The sequence below is a fragment of the Colius striatus genome, chromosome 1 (genome assembly GCF_028858725.1).
Source record: "Colius striatus isolate bColStr4 chromosome 1, bColStr4.1.hap1, whole genome shotgun sequence".
Classification (NCBI taxonomy): Eukaryota; Metazoa; Chordata; class Aves; order Coliiformes; family Coliidae; genus Colius; species Colius striatus.
The window spans coordinates 203,346,677-203,365,720 of NC_084759.1; the positions used below are offsets into that span (position 1 = coordinate 203,346,677).

General features: G+C 43.0%; 1 protein-coding gene across 3 annotated transcripts in view; it reads left to right on the plus strand.

Annotated features, from left to right (window-relative positions):
- The window catches only part of PRKCQ (protein kinase C theta), a 67,616-nt gene that overhangs the window by 17,485 nt on the left and 31,087 nt on the right, over window positions 1-19,044 (plus strand). For all 3 annotated transcript variants that reach the window (XM_061989491.1, XM_061989483.1, XM_061989500.1), the window contains 11 exons: window positions 613-767; window positions 861-1,015; window positions 2,217-2,342; window positions 8,722-8,921; window positions 10,631-10,691; window positions 12,481-12,643; window positions 13,238-13,269; window positions 13,367-13,452; window positions 15,180-15,309; window positions 16,151-16,260; window positions 17,873-17,996. In XM_061989491.1, the coding sequence (XP_061845475.1) occupies window positions 2,225-2,342; window positions 8,722-8,921; window positions 10,631-10,691; window positions 12,481-12,643; window positions 13,238-13,269; window positions 13,367-13,452; window positions 15,180-15,309; window positions 16,151-16,260; window positions 17,873-17,996 (1,024 nt within the window). In that variant the 5' untranslated portion in view covers window positions 613-767; window positions 861-1,015; window positions 2,217-2,224. The remainder of the gene's footprint in view (window positions 1-612; window positions 768-860; window positions 1,016-2,216; window positions 2,343-8,721; window positions 8,922-10,630; window positions 10,692-12,480; window positions 12,644-13,237; window positions 13,270-13,366; window positions 13,453-15,179; window positions 15,310-16,150; window positions 16,261-17,872; window positions 17,997-19,044) is intronic.

Here is a 19,044-nt window from a genome sequence, read left to right on the forward strand (position 1 = left end):
CAAGACTGTTCTAGTCTGCATTCAGCCCTAGATGATGCTTTGCGTTTCTCACTGTAAAATTATAATAGTGTTGATGTTGTCCCAGCTGAGGGCAATGCCACATGCAGAGGTCCTTTGACAATCTTCAGAGGAGGTCTAGTAGCTGCTGATGGCCCATGATCTGTGCAATCTAAGGATGGACATTAGATATAAGTTACAGGTTTTTTTTCTCTCTTTCTGTCCTATCCTGTCTTCCCCAGAAACCTGGTGGTTTTCTTCTCTTTTAAGCACAATATCTAAGAAAGTTGACAAGTCTTTACTATTTTTCTGAAAGCTCATCCCTGTTGTTAGCTAATCTAAGCAGCAGCTCAAAGAGAAAGGAGATTCTTCTCATGCTGTTGTACAGATTGGCCTTCTGTCAGGTAACAAATTTAGGGAAACCTCCTGGGAAGCCTCCCCTGTTGAAATCTCTCTTGGAGGATATCTGCAGTTGGCTGCATGGGCCATCTGTTTGACAAAGCATCAAAAACTGTTGCAGTGTGAAGGCTCAGTACTTACAAATATTTGGGCCAGAACAGCTGTTGTTTTAGTCCCAGCACTAACTGTAGCTGTTTGTCTTCATTTCGCAAACAGGCAGAAGGAGAAGATCTTACCATATCCAGGACACAAGCAACATAACTACCTGCTGCCAACTGGCCATGCACTAAGAGAAAGTTGTTCTGAGTTTTACACTCACCCTGGACTTTTGCACAGGGATCTGATGGAAACTCATCGCTCCACACTGCTGGGTAAGAGAGAAGACACTTAGGCAAAGAGCTACATCCTGGTTTCTCAAGTTTTCCACTCTCCTTGACGATCTTGTCTCCTGTTTCCTTGAACAGAGAGTTCAAGTTCTGAAGTCATCCCAGCTAGAGGAGCAGTTACCCTCATTCTTTCAGCTGCAAAAATCCTTTCTATGTTGTCCACAGCTGTGATGAAAAGAGAAGCCCCTCTTGCCAGAGATTGAACTTGTCTGTCAGGAAAATACCATTTACAGGTAAGAAAACGTCCATCTCAGCCAACAATATAGATCTTCTGTGTGATTCTAGACAAGCTGTCCTTGGGATAGAGCACTTTTTGTGTAAAAAGGAGAAGAGACTTGAATTGTACCCCACACAAGTCATTCAACTTTCTGCTGTTGTAGTTGAAGAATATATTGTTGTCAATATGTATGACAAAGTAACAGCTGGTGATACATCTCATGTCTTTTAACTTTGGTGGTCCAAGACATCTGCAGCTGAGTTCAAAAGTGACAGGGGGTTGGACTAGATGGTCCCTTCCAGCCCTTGAGATTCTGTGATCCTGTAATTCAAAGTGCATCTTGCTCTGTTGACTGGAAGGTGAGCCAGGACTGACAAGATCAGAAGTTGACACACAAGTTTAGTGGCAAATCACAGTTCTTGGGGCCAGTTGGCAGAGTCACAGGCACCAGCTACAGTAGTTAATAATTTCTGGTTTCACTATATCTTCTCTCTGGAAGCTCTGAAAGAGTCTACAAAGAAAACCAACCCAAAGGCTTTGTTGTGTTTCCTGGCATCTTGATTTTATACGTTTGCGTTTTCATCTGCTTAAAACTACCCTGGGATCTTATTTTTTTGCTCCACTCTTTACACAGTGTGGTTCATATGAGCTGAATTCCTCTTTATAGTTTCACTTATGAATAAGGGTCAGCACCCAGGCAGTTGCATGCCCAAGATCATTTCCATGCTAGATATAAATAGCATGCAGTTATTTCACAGTTTCATGTTCAGCTTGCAGGCTTCCAGCAGCCTTATATTCCCCAAACCCTTTCTAGTCTCACAGCATTCAGATGCTTCAACATGTGACTCAATATAAATTACAGTAGAGGTTATCCCAGCCAAGAAAGTCCTGATTTGGCTTCTGCCTATTGCCATTCTCGCTCCTGACGGCTGAAGGAGAGTCACTAGTGCTCACAGCTGCTGGTGAGGGGTCTTTCCAGCCTTGCAATGAGCTCAGCTACGTGGTTAAGCCAGCTGAGCTGTCCTACCTCATGCACGTTGAGCGATGTGCTGGGTCAGTCCATCGTCTTCTCAGACAGTGGAAGAAGTCAGAGAGTCTCCAGCTGGATGGATAACTAACGGCCAACTTGCCCCTGCCCCGTGGAGATAAGAGGCTGGTTAAAACCAAGGGGGTTTTTAGACTCTTCCCAAATATCGCCTGTCTTTTGTTTGACACAGGACTTGTCATGTCTCCCTTTCTCCGTATTGGTTTATCCAACTATGACAGTGGCCCTTACCTGCCATCCCAGGGGGAGGTGATTAACCCTTACTGTGCTGTGATGGTTAAAGAAGCCGTGGAGTCAGGTAAGTGGGGAGGTGTTAAATATGCATGTGAGCTTTTATAAGATGTGTGTGTGCCTTGACCATGTCATTTCTGGTGTGTAGGAAGCACCTTGGTAGATCTTTATAAGGGTTTATCAGCCTTTTTGTGTCTCAGCACAGTGCAAGTTTGGGTTTGGCATGGTCTGCAAGGCAATCTGATTTTATGATGTCCAGCAAATCTATGTGTTGAATTTGAGATGATTATCAACTGAATTACATATCCCAGCATGTGACAGAGCAGATGAGATGAGCTGTATTCAGTTTCATTTTTCTGTGAGCTGGTTTGTCAGTAGGACTCTGGACAGATGAAATCTGAGTGTCCTAGAAATATCCTGGGAGGGCTGTCTTTGTTTATCACAAGGGGTTTTTTTCAGGAACAGACAGGTCCAACAGCTTCCACCATTTAAAAATAATAGCTCTCAAATGGCCCTGGTCTTTGCAGAGAGTTAATTTCTCTGTGTAATTGCTGTAGTGTGCAAAGTGTTTGAAAGTGAGACCACCTGCTAAGCTGTTTTCTGTGTCTGGGTCATATGGATTGTTGCACACTTTTCCTCATTGAACAGCACTGATGAGTCCTCCCGGGGAAAACGTTTCTTAATTGTCTTGTGTCTGAGAAGATGAAAAGTTCTTTAGTTCTGCTTTTCAAGAGTTGTGATGATCAAGACCTTCAGTGTCAGGAAATTCCTTGTGTCAGTTACTGTTTACCTTACATCTTTGATAAATTCCCGACTTGACTGCTGTGACTCTTTAAAACATTAAATCAACTCAGAAATCTCTTTTTATACCTTGAGAATCTTTGTGACTCAGACCTCCAGAGGATGTTAAAGTAGTTTAAAAACCAGAAATTTTATCATTTTAGAAAACTTCAGTATTCCAGTGGAGCATTTGTTTGATTGTTTAAGAGTCAGCATTTGTCACACTGAACTTTAGCTTGCTTTAAACAATACTTTAAACTGTTGTGGAAGATGTGGTGACAGGAAAATTGAAAAGGAAATAAAATACTGCAAGATAAGATATCCCTAAGATCTAAGTGAAAATACATCCTATTTCAGCTCTGTTCAGGGCTTGGCTGTTTGCTTTAATGAGGCCTTTGAAAGCCACAACTCAAACAGAAATCTCTTTCAGTTCAAAAGTGAGTAAAATCAATTTGGTCAGGGTAGACTAAAGTTATTTGTCTCACACAGAGCTGAAAGTGTTTTCTGCCATCTAAGATACACAAATGTACAAACCAAAGGGATATGTATTTTTTGTGCTCCTGAGAGATAATAATAACAATAGTACTAATACTACTAATATCTCTACCAACAGATATTGAAAAGTGTATTTGGGAGAACTTTTCTCCATTAATGAGGACTGAATATAAGAAAAATGACATCCTAATATTAGAAGATTTCTGTTTGCTGGGGTGCTATTTCACTCACCCAGTGATTGCTCAGAGCATGGTAGGACACCCTGAGGGACTCCTCCTCGTGTCAGTGATAGCAGAAGGAATGTCCTGAGAAAGATTCACCTCAGACTCCTCTCTTTGGGTCACTTTAGCAGGTGTTAATTTGCTGCTGATGGTGAGTGTTTAAATGTGTAGATGGCTATCTTTTTCTGAAGATGACTAAGATAAGATGAAGTCATGGTGGGATCCATCTCCCCTGTAATTCCAGTCTTCTGCAAGGATATTGATATCTGAGCAAGTCAACTGCCCTTGCATTATAGCCTAGGGGAGCAGACAGAGTTTTCTGTGCTGGGATTCATCTGATCTTGAGGAAAACATCCATAATGGGCATGATGAATCACATCCTAGGAAAGCCCAATGCTCTTCTCTGACTGCAAGGACAGTTCAGCCAGTCAATTCAGAGGTACATGTCTGACGTTCAGTGAGGTGAGCCTGCCTCTAAATGCCAGAGATGCTCCCAACATGACCATTCTGAGGAGCTGCCATGCTCAAACAGGCTTAGAGAAAGCAAAAGGCCATGAAGCTCTCACAACAAATATTAGCTGAGTATATTTGAAATAGCTGCTTTGTGATTGTTTTGATCACAGTTTGCTCTCTGGCTCCCTGGTTTCACAAATCACTTGTTACTCAGTGCTAATGAGACTTATAACAAACATATATTGATGCCCTGACAAGCAAAGTTTTGCTAAAATGGCATGTCCAAGGAGCAGGAATGGATCAGCTGCACAATTGGTAAGAGATGCAAAACATCCTGACTCCCAGTCTTGTGCTCTGACACACAGCCACTAAGGTTTCTTCAGGGCAAATGACTGCTATATAGTGGTGAGTGCAGAAAGGAGGGCAGAACATTCCAAATACCAGAGCTGAATCCAGGACAGATCCAGTCCCAAATCCTTACAACCTCTGTACTGGAACTGATTTGGTAGAAGACTCTCCTCTGACTTCTACAATGTCTTGTTATGGATCAGATATATTCCATGTTTAGCAGTAGCAAAGTGTGAGGAGCATTTTTTGCTTGGTTTTCTCTTTACAAACAGATCAGTGGTTCATGATAAATGTATTTGAGTCCCCCAAAAGAAGGAGTTTGGCTCTGACTTTGAGGTTGTGCAAAAGGCTGTCCATTGTCAACCATCTGTGATGAATAAGTCACTGGGACAGAGGTCCCATGGGGTCTGGGACTAATGCACACAGTTTGTAGACACAGGATTGTCACAACAAAGCCACTCTGAAGAATTTCTGAAGCTCAGGAAAGATTTTGGGTAGCCTTTTTGGTTTTTCTACTTGCTTCCTACATAGAAGGGACCTTGGTATTTTATCATATGATTTTAAAAACAAAAAACCCCCACACCTCCATGTAGTTAGAAGTGTGATATCAATTTATTACTGATGACAAAACATTTCAGAGGTCATAGGTGCCTCTGAGGTATAAAAATATCTGCCCTTTAAAATTGGCTTCTCACTTCCCAAGCCACCTGGCCTGGTGCCATTTTACCACCTGTCTCAGTGACATTTGCCTCGTGAAAGATCCTGCTCCGTGTTTGAACTCTGCAAGCTTCCAGGAAAAGTGCTCCCAGCTACAGTGGAAGCTGCTGCTTGGGAAAGACAGATGCTATTTTATTTTTCAGGAACTCGGGGTTAGATTAATCCCTGGCAGAAATCCACAGACGTCAGCAGAGATGTGCTGGGGGTCGACTGTCTGATCCCACATATATTGGCCAGTTCATTGACATTCCAGGGTTTGTTTATTTAAACCCTATGTTTTGGAGAGCAATGCAAACAAAAGCACTTGTTTTGCAAGTGCTGTGTTTCACATCCCTGGAGTTTCACTGATGTAGCATAGAAATTATGGTCCTTACTGGGATATCTGATCCCTGTGATGCTGGAAAGTTTATGTCTCATTTTTGTGTCTGATTTTGTGTGGTTTTGTTGGAAGAGTGAATGTATATTTGCAAGCTTGATGGGAACTAATTAAACCTGCAGACTATGACCTCAGTATATCATAGAATGGTAGAGGTTGGAAGGGAACTTTAGAGATCATCCAGGTCAACCCACCTGCAGAAACAGATTCATCTAGATCAGGTCACACAGGAACGTGTCCAGATGGGTCTTGAAGATCTCCAAGGAAGGAGCCTCCACACCCTCCCTGGGCAGCCTGGGCCAGGGCTCCCTCACTCAAACAGTCAAATAGTTTTTCCTTATGTTTAAATGGAACGTTTTGTGTTCCAGTTTCATTCCATTACCCCTTGACCCGTTGCTAGCTACAATAGAAAAAGAGTGATGTCCCCACCTCCTGACACCCACCATTTAGATATTTGTAACTATTAATGAGATCCACCCTCAGTCTCCTCTTCTCCAGACTAAACAGCCCCAGGTCCCACAGCCTTTCCTCATAAGGAAGATATTTCAGTCCCCTGATCATTTTGGTGGCCCAGCAGTTCTCTGTCCCTCTTGAGCTGGGGAGCCCAGAACAGGACACAGGTCTCCAGATGAGGCCTCACCAGGGCAGAGTAGAGGGGCAGCAGAATCTCCCTTGACCTGCTACTCACACTCTTTTTGATGCATCCCAGGATGTCATTGGCCTTCTTGCCCATCAGGGCACATTACTGCCTCATGGTTAGTTTATTATCAACCAGGAGTTACCTAAATCTGCCTATGTGAAAAGTCAGTCAAACTTAAATGATAGAGATGGATTTGCCTTAGGCTGAGGTACTCTAAATTTTGGGGAACCTGGCTTTGAACTCAAAAATTAGCTGCAAAACCACTTGTCATCCTTAGCAGGACAAGGTTGAGAAGTGTTTTTATGCTGTAGGAATGATCTCTGCTTGGTTTTGCGATGCAGACCATTGCTGATGGTCAGACTGTACTGAAGCTTAAATCAAGTTTATGTGATCAAACCAAGTACAAAAGTGCTCTGTGAGAGCCAGGTGCTGGCATGAAACAGAGTGAAATTTCAGCAACTTGGTATTGCTTGCAAGATGTTGCATGCCTCTCCTCAGAACCTAAACCTATCTAGTGAGTGTAGTTTATGTAGTGGCTCTGGTAGTTGTTTCTCCAGTGTACGGAGGGTGAAGGGAGATTCTTGTTACAATCTCAACACCCTAATATTTGTTGTCTCCTCAATAAACATTCTCTCATTTCCTGAGGTGAATATTACACAATCAGGAATCACTGCTTACTTTTTTTTTCTCCTTCTCTCCCACCTCCAACAACTTTGAAATTTGTTTGCCAGTTTTAGTCCACCCTTAAGGTGTGGTACAAGCCTTAGAATTCCTGGAGTTCCTGCCTGTGTAAATCACAGCTCAGCAGAGGGAAGAAACTTGAATTACTCCTCCCATCTTGGGAAGGATTTTCTCCAGCACATGTCATGTTCCAGACTTTTGTCTGCGTGTGCTTTTCCAGCTGGATGGGATGAGGGAAAAGTTGGGATTGTTGGAAATAAGAGCAGGGTCTTTAGGACATAGGAGTTGCAGGTCTGCTGTTCACATGACTGTTCTCTTATTCCTTCAGCTTTGCCATTTGATAGATTGAAAATTTGCAGAACTGACAAGTAGAATTTGCTTTAAATAAACATCCAAGCCTTTCACAGAGCTATATGGAATACTTAAAACGGACTGAGACTAGAGAGAACTAACTGGAGATTACTCTCTGCAGGTTAATGCTAAGCCTCAGAGACACCCATCTTTTACCCATCACCATTTTAAGATGTGTCTGCTCTGTAGGAAGAGGAACTAATGTGTGAGGAAGAAGTGCAGGAAAAGTTTGCTAGGTTGAAAACTAGTGCACCCAGTTTTTGCAGGGACTGAAGCAAACCTGTTTCGTTTTGCATTGCCATGAGACAGATCACATAAGTCTCTGGTTGTCTGTGATAAGATTCACCTGATTAGAAGTGGGAATCTGTGGTACCAAAGTCTACATGTGAGATGTACACAATAGAGTTAATGAAGTCAGGGTATAAATCATCTTTCTAAAGCAGATCTGTGTCCCGTGGCCAAGAAGGCCAATGGCATCCTGGGGGCATCAAGGAGTGTGGGCAGCAGGTCAAGGGAGGTTGTGCTGCCCCTCTGCTCTGCCCTGGTGAGGCCTCATCTGGAGTCCTGTGTCCAGTTCTGGGCTCCTCAGCTCAAGAGGGACAGAGAACTGCTGGAGAGAGGCCAGTGCAGGGCCACCAAGATGATCGGGGGACTGGAGCATCTTCCTGCTGAGGAAAGGCTGCGGGACCTGGGGCTGTTTAGTCTGGAGAAGAGGAGACTGAGGGGGGAGCTCATGAATAGTTACAAATATCTAAATGGTGGGTGTCAGGAGGTTGGGGCAGCACTCTTTTTCTGTTGTATCCAATGACAGGACAAGGGGTGATGGAATGAAGCTGGAACACAAACAGTTCCATTTAAACAAGAACAAACTGTTTCAGTGTTTGAGTGAGGGAGCCCTGGCCCAGGCTGCCCAGGGAGGGTGTGGAGGCTCCTTCCTTGGAGGGCTTCAAGACCCGCCTGGACACGTTTCTGTGTGACCTGATCTAGGTGGGAGCTGCTTCTGCAGAGGGATTGGACTAGATGATCTCTAAAGTTCACTTCCAAACCCTACCACTCTATGATTCTATTTGGTCAAATGAATGCACGCTCACTACATTGATTTATATTGGTTCTATTCTGTTCACTAACTCTGAATGTTCAGACAGCTCAGATAAGGGCATACACATTGTAGACACCTAAAGTTAAGTGAGATGAATCCCATCCTAGGTTTCACTTTACACAGTAACCTCCCAAGACACTCTGACATGGTCCAATATACACTGTGCCAGGAGACAGACATTCAAGTGGGTAAATAACTCAGATATGTCTCAGGCACTGTAAGGTGGTGCCCTTAGTGCAGATGAGAAGCCAATCCAGTTCAATCCAAATCACTTCTTGTTGACAGAAAATGGCCAAGTGTATGTGCAGAAGAAGCCCACCATGTACCCACCTTGGAACAGCACTTTCGATGCCCATATCAACAACGGCAGGGTCATGCACATCGTTGTCAAGGACAAAAGTGCCGAAATGGTTTCTGAGACCACAGTGGAACTCAAGGTGCTGGCAGAGAGATGCAAAAAGAGCAATGGGAAGACAGAGATATGGGTGAGCATCGTTATCTCCTCTTGCAAGATCTGATGGGGAAAGCCTTGTGTCCATGCCAGGCTGTGACTGCAACCAGCAGGGCAGGAGGAACTGGCTGCCATCCAAGGGATAATGTTTTGAGTATATTTGGGTATGACTTGAAGGAAAGACTTCCATGCATGTCAGAACAGAAAAAAAGAGCATGGTACATTTATATTACTTGCTGCTGTTATATTGAAACATATGCTCTCTGTTAGCAAAGATTCTGGTTGAGGTGAGCCATGGCTGTGAATTAATCTTCACTTAGGAAGCCCATTGGGGAGCAGTGGTAATACAAGTGGCTAAATGTGAAACATTTCATGTGCTCTGGGAAAACAGCTTTAAAAATTTAATCTAATGTCAAGTAACTGATTCACAGCTGTCTGACTTCAGAGTTATGTCAGAGGAACTCCTTTAAAATCTCTGGAGTTACAGTGGAGTAAATTTGAAGTAACAGTCTTCATAAGGATGCTAAATGTAAGGTTTTCTTCCCTGGTAATCCAAGCAGAAAAGTTCCTGATAATAGTCTTTAATATGTAGTGTTCAGTAGCTATGCCATGAATAACAGTAAAGTGGGAAGACATTTGCAGAGAAACTGATTTCCTGGATTATCTTGTTTTATTTCTCATGCCAGTTCTTTGGTTAAGCTGCTCGGGTTAGGCGGAGAGTAGAAAAGTCAAAAAGGTCATTTAACAGACCTAGGAGCAAGATTTGATAGAGATTTGTACACTAAACACATAACTTAGCTGAGATACTTAGGGGTGGAACTGAAAACCAAAGGGTCTGCTCAGCATGACTCCAACCCTGGGCTTCAAAGCAGTGGGAGGCAGTAGCCTGATGAGAAGAAGGGGCACTTAGTCTGGGATGCTGCTTGCTTGCAGTAACAGACCTCAAGTGTAGTGGAGCTGGCAGACCCTGTTCCTGCTGTGTCCTACCCTGATGACAGCTCCTGAACTCATTCCCCAACAAAAGTTACAACCTGGAGAGGGTGATCCCAGATCTCTGATTCCTCAAGGGCACAGCTGGAAGGTAGAGAGATGCTCAGGTTGTGCTGAAAGGGGTGGGAAAGGCACTGTTGTGATGCTCATCCTGAAGAAATCCTCGAATATAGGTCTTCCTAGTCCTAGGCAAATGGATTTAGATTTACACCTATGGGCAGAGATTCAGATAGACGGGAATGTCCAGGTCCAGTGGGAAGGCCAAAAAATGCCACTTAGCTTATAACATCATTCTATCATGGAAGTTAGACTTGTAGAACCAAGCATCTGAAAGATTTCATCATTTTTTAAGTACCTGTCTGAAACGGACTGTTTTCTTTTGAGGTGCTCTCACATCCCTCTTGCATTTCCCACTGGGAACAGCGTTTTCTCTATAGATTGTGCTGGTCCTGAGCTGCTGTCTTAAAAACTTACCTACAGCTTCTGTGGTTTAGTCACATTTAATCTCTTCTACCATGCTGCTCTGGGTTTGCTAAGAGGTGATTTTGCCTCCTTTTTCTATAGTGGCTCCTACCCTACTTTGGTGCCCCACATGGGTATGAACAATCCAAAAATCAGCCTTTAGTGGCATTCATCAGCTCCCACTAAGAAAAGGAGATAGTTTGAGCCATCTGAACTGATTGCTGTTTCTTTGAAAGACTGTTTAATGATTGCACTGGTCTGTTTTTTCTTGTTTTTCACTTGTTTTACCAGCTAGAACTGAAACCTCAGGGGCGAATGCTGATGAATGCAAGATACTTCCTGGAAATAAGTGGCAAGTGATTTTGTTTGTTAATTGATAGATGTGATTTCTGGTTATGCAGGGCAGACATGATGCCTTCAATGAAAGCAGTGCCTATGCTATTACTGATTTATTTATAGGAACTATCATAATGGCTTGAAATGAATTCTCTGGGAAAGCAATTTTTATTTTATGCTGGGGATGAAGACTGACTTTTCCTCTGTGATTTGCAAGGCAAATTTTTTGGCTGTTTTACCATTCAAATGGTAGATTTTTCTCATTATGCTCAAACAGAATAAGTACATAAGGAGCTAGCTTCCCCTGAAATAATTTTTCCTGTACATGTGCTTGTATCATGTGCCATGGTGTGCATTATATGCAGATGTAAAGGTTGGGATATGGTTTACAGCTGACAACACCTGAATATACATGTTAGTTGGGCTTTTAAGACTAACAGCAATCTAGACAAAACAAGAAAAGGACCTAGAGAGTGATTCATCTGATGAAATTCAAGTTTCTGCTTCGTTGGGCTACATTGCCTGCTCCAGGAAAACCTCTAGGCAGCAGCTTAGTCATCGTGATCAGAGGACACACTCTCATTGACATGTCTTCAGTGGGAACTAAATCCTACCTACAGAGTCCAATGAGATTTTTTCTGCAGTGTCCAGTGATAGGAGAAGGGATAATGGACAAAAGGTGGAAACCAAAAAGTTCCAACTAAACTTAAGGGAAAACTTCTTTACTGTGAGGATCCCTGGAGCCCAGGGAGGGTGTGGAGTCTCCTCTGCAGGTTTTCAAAAGCATTTCTGGAAGCATTCCTGTGCCCCCTGATTGAAGTGGACCTGCTTTAGCAGGGGGGTTGGGTTGATGATCTTTAGAGGTCCCTTCCAACCCCCAGGATTCTGATATTCTGTAATAGCATGTCCATAGTGATATTTTCTTCATCCATTGCTACCTTGAATATAGCATAGACTATTGTTTCTTCCTCTTATGGTATATCAAGAGACCAAAGCATAGCAAATGCAAGTTGTGTTTGTACTACAAATAGCAAGATCAGCATCAGATCACACAGGGAGGCAGTTTCTACAGAATACCTATGTAACTTGCTGTGTAATGCATAAGTAAAACAAAACAGAGATTGAAAGTGAGATACTGTGTTCACAACTAGTTTTGTAGGCACAAGCACATACAGAAGTGCACGTGTGTATGTGTAGTCAAAACTGGTTGGTTTGCTGTTCTGAAAAGTCTCAATGCGAGCTGTGAATAATGGCATGGACACAGCAAACAGGAAAGTAATAGCTGTCATGGAAAATAACAAGAAAAAGAATATCCTAGGAATACAGATGTATGCTTACTCACACACATGTGCATACCCTCATAAAGGATTCTATTAAATACCCACATACAGAAAAATCTACACATGTCTGTGTGGATACGTAAATAATCATTAATTTTTATGTAGTTTCATGTTTTTTAGGGCATGGTTCTTCAGTGCTATACAAAGACAGAATTTTATATCTAACTACAAATCATCTCTGCTTGGGAGAGGCATTTCCTTGGGAAATTTCTAGTCTACATTTCAAAACCAGCATTATTCATGGGAGCTCAGAGTTATTTCAGTCATTTTAGTGTCCTTGTAGGAATGGTAGTTAAAAAAACATCCAAATAAACCTTGTGTGGGTTTCAGAAAATGGTATTTCTTAAACATATTCATTTCCATGAGTGAATCATTACCTTCAGTCACTTAGTATTTTTGGCAGCTGCATTTTCTCAAGGCACCTGATCAGGACAGGGTACTCAAATCTGTTTCCTTTCCCTCCAGATGCAAAGGACCTGGCTGACTGTGAGACTGAAGGCTTCTTCTCCTTGCACCAGCGCAGGGGAGCCATCAAACAGGCCAAAATCCATAATGTCAAGTGTCATGAGTTCACAGCCACCTTCTTTCCACAACCCACCTTCTGCTCTGTCTGTCATGAGTTTGTATGGTAAATGCAAATAAATCTGTGTGGTTTTTCCCCTTTTAACCCTAGGGACAAGTTCTGGTGTAGACATGGGTTTTGGGGACACAGATTAGTGGTGGACTTGGCAGTGTTAGGTTCACAGCTGGAATTGCTCTTAAAGGTCTTTTCCAGCCTAAATGATTCTATGGTGAATGTCTAGGCTCCTGCTGACAGCAGGACTGCACCCTTGGCACAGAATCTTACTTGTAGAGTTACTACATCACTTCAAGGATGTGGTTCACAGTTATGATTCCAACTGTGAAAATTCCCTTCATTTTTTAGTTCATTTTTAATACATGTTTTTGTCTTTGGCCAAATGCACAGACATTCCTCATCAGCCCAGTTTGCTTTTTGGATCTTGTGACATTCAGAATGTGAATACATGCTGAAAAGGCTGTAAAAACCACAGATAATCACTCCAGAGCTGGATTGAATGAAGATACTTAGATTAGAGAAGCTCTGTAAAGGCTGATAAAAACCAAAGCTGTTTTATCCTGTTTCTTTCATAAATGTTGCTCACCTTTCTTCCATTGAGGCTCCCAGAAAATTCAGAACTAACCATTTGTCTGTTTATTTTAGGGGTCTGAATAAACAAGGCTATCAATGCAGACGTAAGAAGCTCTTTTGATTTTGTTACTATCACTATTTACTTGATCCTTTCTTAAGGATTTCTTTTTTATCAACACCATGCCACTCTTGTTCCTTCAGAATGTAACGCTGCCATTCATAAGAAGTGCATTGACAAAGTCATAGCCAAGTGTACAGGATCAGCTATCAACAGCAGAGAAACAATGGTATGTATTGCTATTTGGCTGCTTTGAAAAGTCCTGGGTGTCATTCAGCTCTCTCCTGTATTGCTGTAAAACAACTTCTGATGAAGCAAAAAAGTGCTGCTGAGCTAAAGGCTGTGTGATCTGATCTGTGCCCTTTGGTTTTTATATTCCCAGTGGTTTCATTGCCTCCTACTTCTTATGTGCTCAAATGCAGCTGATGAATAAGCAGCTGCTGAATGAGGACTGACATCTCCCTAGTGTATGAAGTACAGCTCAGAGAGAAGTTGTAGCTGTGAGCTGGAGATGTACTGGAGGAAATTCTTCCCTACATGATGTCAGGCTGGATGTCACACCAAATTTTCAGAGCAGTACTTTAACACCCCAGTCTGTGTTATCTGAGATTTCCAAGCAGCCAGTGGAAGATACAGCATCTTCACTATTATTTGTTTTATTTTTCTCATATCAGTTTATTACAATCCTTCATTTTTGGTGGGCAAAAGTGGAATCTAAACTCACAATAAGACTATTTTATTTTCCTTAATTGTTTCCCACAGCTGTTTGCTTCCAGCCCTATCCTGACTCTTGCTCTCCTTCCAAGGTCTTTAGAGATGAGATTCATCTCATTTGTCTTCTGACATCTCCAGGGTAGATGTATCCAGCTTTTTCATCACCTTTGACACCTTATGTACTAAAAGGTGAAAAATAGGCTCTTCCAAGGAGTGATTCATGACAGCAAATGTGGGGGTCTGTTTCAGGATGGGATGAATAATTTTTAGAAGTACTTCTGTGTTTCTATTTATCATTAAGGAATTCTGGGTGTGTAGCTGAGATGCAAGCAGCTCTCTGATCAGATAAATCAAGCCCAGTGATGAAATTACCCAGTTCTCACTGAATTGAAGTTATTATGTATCAAGAACAGGCTTGAGGATGGAATGCTGTCTGAGGGGAAAAGGAACTGGGGGTGTTAATCCACAGCAAGTGAAGATGAGCCAGCAGTGTGACCAAGTGGCCAAGAAGGGCAATGGCATCCTGGCTTGTATCAGCACTGGTGTGGCAGCAGGGACAGGGCAGTGCCTGTCCCCTGTGCTGGGCACTGGTGAAGGCCTCCAATATTATTCAGTGTTAGGCCCCTCACTCCAAGGGGGACATTGAAGGGTCAGACCACGTCCAGAGATGGGCATCACAACTGGGGAAGGGGCTGGAGCACAAGTCTGATGAGGAGTAGTTGAGGGAATTGGAGATGTTTAGTCTGGAGGAGACTAATGAGAGATAACATCCCTCTCTACAGCTACTCTCTACAGGGAGGTTGTAGTGAAGTGAAAGTTGGTCTCTTCTCCCAAGTAATGAGTGATAGGACAAGAAGAAATGGCCTCAGGTTGCACCAGGGTAGGTTTAGATTGGAGACGAGGAAGAACTTTTTCCCTGAGAGGGCTGTTAGACACCGTCCCAGGCTGCCCAGGGAGATGGGGGAGTCCCCATCCCTGGAGATAGTGCAACACCATGTAGCTGAGGTGCTGGCCTTGGCAGGGTGAGATTAATGGTGTCTCAGTGATCTTAAAGGTCTTTTCCAACCAAAATGATCCGGATTCTGTGACATTTTGGCTTTATATATCTGAACAAGTAACAGGTAGTTTCTTCTCAAGGATAAAAGGGAAGTAGATATCCCGTCTTCTATGGTACAAGTTTGGGTTTCCATGCAGAGCTGAGGTGGAGAGAAGTGGATTGTCAACATGGCTTTTCTCTTGCAGTTTCATAAAGAGAGGTTTAAGATTGACATGCCTCACCGCTTCAAAGTCTACAACTACAAGAGCCCGACTTTCTGTGAGCACTGTGGTACACTCCTCTGGGGCCTTGCACGGCAAGGACTGAAGTGTGATGGTGAGTCCCTGATGTATACAACGTGAGCTCAGCGTGGGAGTGGGCCATTGACTCCAAAGGGTTGCAATCTGAAGAGTCAAATCTCATTTATCACACTTCCCTACAAGCCCTGTATGAGATGAAGTTTGGAGTAGGGAAGGAGTAATTAAGAGAACCATACTTCAAGGGAGGTTATTCTTCAAGGAGGATGACGACTGTCAGTATACAGAAAGATAGGTAGTCCACAAGACTGAGGAGTCAGTTCCCAGAAAGGCAAAAAAACATCACCAGGGGAGGCTTAGAGTGGATATTAGTAAAAACTTTGGCATTGAGAGGGTTGTTAGACATTGGAACAGGCTGCCCCAGGAGAAGGTGGAGTTTCCATCCCTGGTGATATTTAAAAGACACGTAATGAGTTGCTGAGGCACACAGGTTAGTGATGGGCTTGGCAGGGTGAGGTGAGTGGTTGGACTTGATGATCTTCTATGATTCTGTGAGCTCAGTGACACTGCTAATACTCAAAAATCACTCCTAGTTTCAACTGGAATGATCTGTTTTCACCATCAGTCAGACCGAAGACACTTCACTGTCTTCATGATCCTATACTAACAGGGACATCCTATTCTGTGACTGTGGTTTCTCTGTGCTGATGGACTGTAGAGTTTTGGTAGCCTGTAGCTGGAAAGGCTGATGGAGGGTCATGATTTAGTGGTGGAAGACATAAATGGTGCCCAGGCTTTGAGCTGTCTACATGGCTGAACTCTGCCCTTGGCCAACAGCAGTACATGTTCCTGCCCTACCTCAAACCCTTTAAAGCCTAACTATTATTGGTTATCCTGACACCTCTTGCCCTTTCTTTCAGCATGTGGCATGAATGTCCACCACAAGTGCCAGACAAAAGTAGCAAACCTCTGTGGAGTTAACCAGAAACTAATGGCTGAAGCTCTGGCAATGATCGAAAGCACCCAGCAGGTAAATACTTTAAGCCTCAAGTGAACTGGAGAATGGAGGATCAATTGTTCAGTGTTCTGTTTCAGTACAAGAAATAAAGGCATTGAATTGAGCACTGTGGGTAGCAAGTTCAAAGTAAAGACTAGGAAATGGTTCCTTCATGGAGTAGGTGAACTCATCTCAGCGCTTTGTGGAGGCCAAAAGTTTCCATGAGTTTAAATGACAATCTCCAATGTCCACAGAGGGGAAATCCATTCAGGAATAACAGAATTATTAATTCTGATACTAGAAAAGCATTTGAATTGGCAAATCTCTGGGATGCATATCTCTGGAGATAGGGAGAATATTCTGAGGACATGACTTTGCGTGCTTGCACACTTGAACTCTTGCTCTGATACAGTGCAGCTGTAGTTATATTATATTCATAAGTGAGGTTGGCTAGCAGGGTCCAAGCTATAGTGAGAGAAACTTGGTTCGGGTCCTTTTGCTGTCACTACCTCTCTCTGTGCTTGTGGTTTAGCAATTTGTCCTTTGACTCTGATGTGTTTGGAATGAAACTCCCCAGAGCATGGTGAGAGCATTCTCTCTCATGAAGAGACCTGGGTCTTGGAAGTGATCTAGATATTGCTGTTGCATAAACACAGTATGAACACAGGAAATGGAATTAAAAGAAGGAAAAATAGTGTGTCGCAAGCCCAAAACCATGAAAGAATTTAGAGATTCTAGTTCAGAATCAGGACTGTTAGAATGCCTCTGAGCTCTTGAGTAACCTCAGAGAGGGACAAAATCCTTAGCTACCCATTTCTCGATATTTACGTTGCTTAAGTATCTTAAGGCAACATCTTCATCCATACAGCAGGTGTTCCTCCATCTATACCTTCCTGAGTGGCCATCTGTCAGGTTTAGATCTGCACATTTCTCACCCTTCTGTGATAGGTACTGCTGGCAAACCTCCAAAAGGATTTTTTTATCTTCTTGCTTCTTTCTCTACAGCTCCCTGCGTTGCATACTCGGAGTCACCACTGAGAGGTGAAGCAGGCAAACACTACATACTTTCCCCAAAATACATTTCTAATCTGTAGAAATGTGGATTTTGGGGACTTCTTGAGCCATAGATGGAGTCTTAGTGTTTAGTAGGCCTCACAGGATTTCCCTTTCATGCTTTTGCCTCACCACCCTTGAATTCAGAACAAACTTGTACTTTCTGCAGCCTCCTGGTGCAAAGAGTTCTTCAGAGTGACATCCAGACACTGTACAAAGATGAGGTTGCAGCATGTCTCAGCCTTTAGCTTTTTTCCAGATTTCTTTTCAAAGATGACAGTTGAAAAGGAAGTTGATAATTAAAATGTCCTTTGTGTGAACAGCCAGGGACTCAGAGTCTCTGTGCAAAATAGGGCTTCTCCATATTGATAGTACAAAGACCTGTTAACACCCACACACATCTCACAGGAGGCTGTAGATTCCTCTAGGTTACCAGACTCTTAAACAATAGGTACAGAGATGCTCTTCTCATAAGCAAAGACCTCTTCTACATCTTATTTTCTGTGCCAGTCACACTCAAGAAGCCACAGGGTCCATAAGCTCAGAACATGATGTTTGGCTCAGAAGTCTTTTGCTGTTTTCTATAATCCAGGCTCGCTCTCAGCGTGACACTGAACAGATCTCCAGGGATGGACCTCTTGAAATTGGCTTCCCAGTTCCTGTGAAGGAGGTAACACCACTTCAGGCATTGCCAGCATCTTCAGCAGGAAAAAAAGGTAGTTCCCTCTAGTGATATGGGACAGTAGGCTTTGTTAAGTTTTTGGTTTGCACATGGTTAGGCAAGGATGGCAAGGATGGGGAATTTATCAGATAGTGAATCTTTCATGCACTTTCCCAGCCCAGAGCAAGACATACCTTTTCTCATGCCAGGATATCAACTCTTTCTAGCAACATCCCTGTGGCATGGCAGATACTCTACATCTCAACCTGGTGCCTTACCTTTCTAGAAACCTGCACTTCCCCCATGATATCCCAACCTCTGGTGACATGAGACACCAACCACCACTGTTCAGCTGACCCCTAAACTCTCTTTCTGACCCAATATTTGAGCACACTTCATATCTCAACTGGTAATAATGTGTTTATTCCCTTCCTGGTACTCATAAACTCTAAAATATGAGAACTCTAAAGAGAAATCAAGCTTTAAACAGGAGATTAGGAGCCCTTCTGGATCACCATGGCCAATTCACTCTCTGATTTCATTTTTTGGGTGGGGATTGACATTCAATACCTTTGAAAACCATTGACAGATCCCCACTTCATTCGGTGATCTGGGTGTCTCATCTCTCTGTGCTGCAAGAACTAATGTTTAAAAAGGTGAATGAGAGATCAGGGAAGACTAACAAACCTTGGACAAAACTACTGGGGGCTCAGTGGCCTCAAACAAAAATTACAGTCTCTTGGGGAGATCCCTTGTTTGTCTGCTTTGTGTCTGAGTCACAGAATTGTGCATATTAGGAGCAAAACTGTCAGCACCTTTCATTTATACCTATCTGGCCCATTTAAAAGGCTATTTCAAGAACCTTCCAGCTTCATGGTTCATGATATCCCTCCAAGAACTGTGCTGTAACTGCAGCAGATCTAAGATGGCACTGACACAATGCTTTTCTGGCTCCTACAAGCTTTAAAATGCATCTACCAGAAAGAAGAAAGGAAGAAAAGGAGAGTAGGAGTGAACCAATACTGAAACCTAGCAAAGACTGGGACAGTGGGTCCTCAGCTCCAACCCTACCCAAAGATAAGCTGAAAGCCCAGGCCCCACCA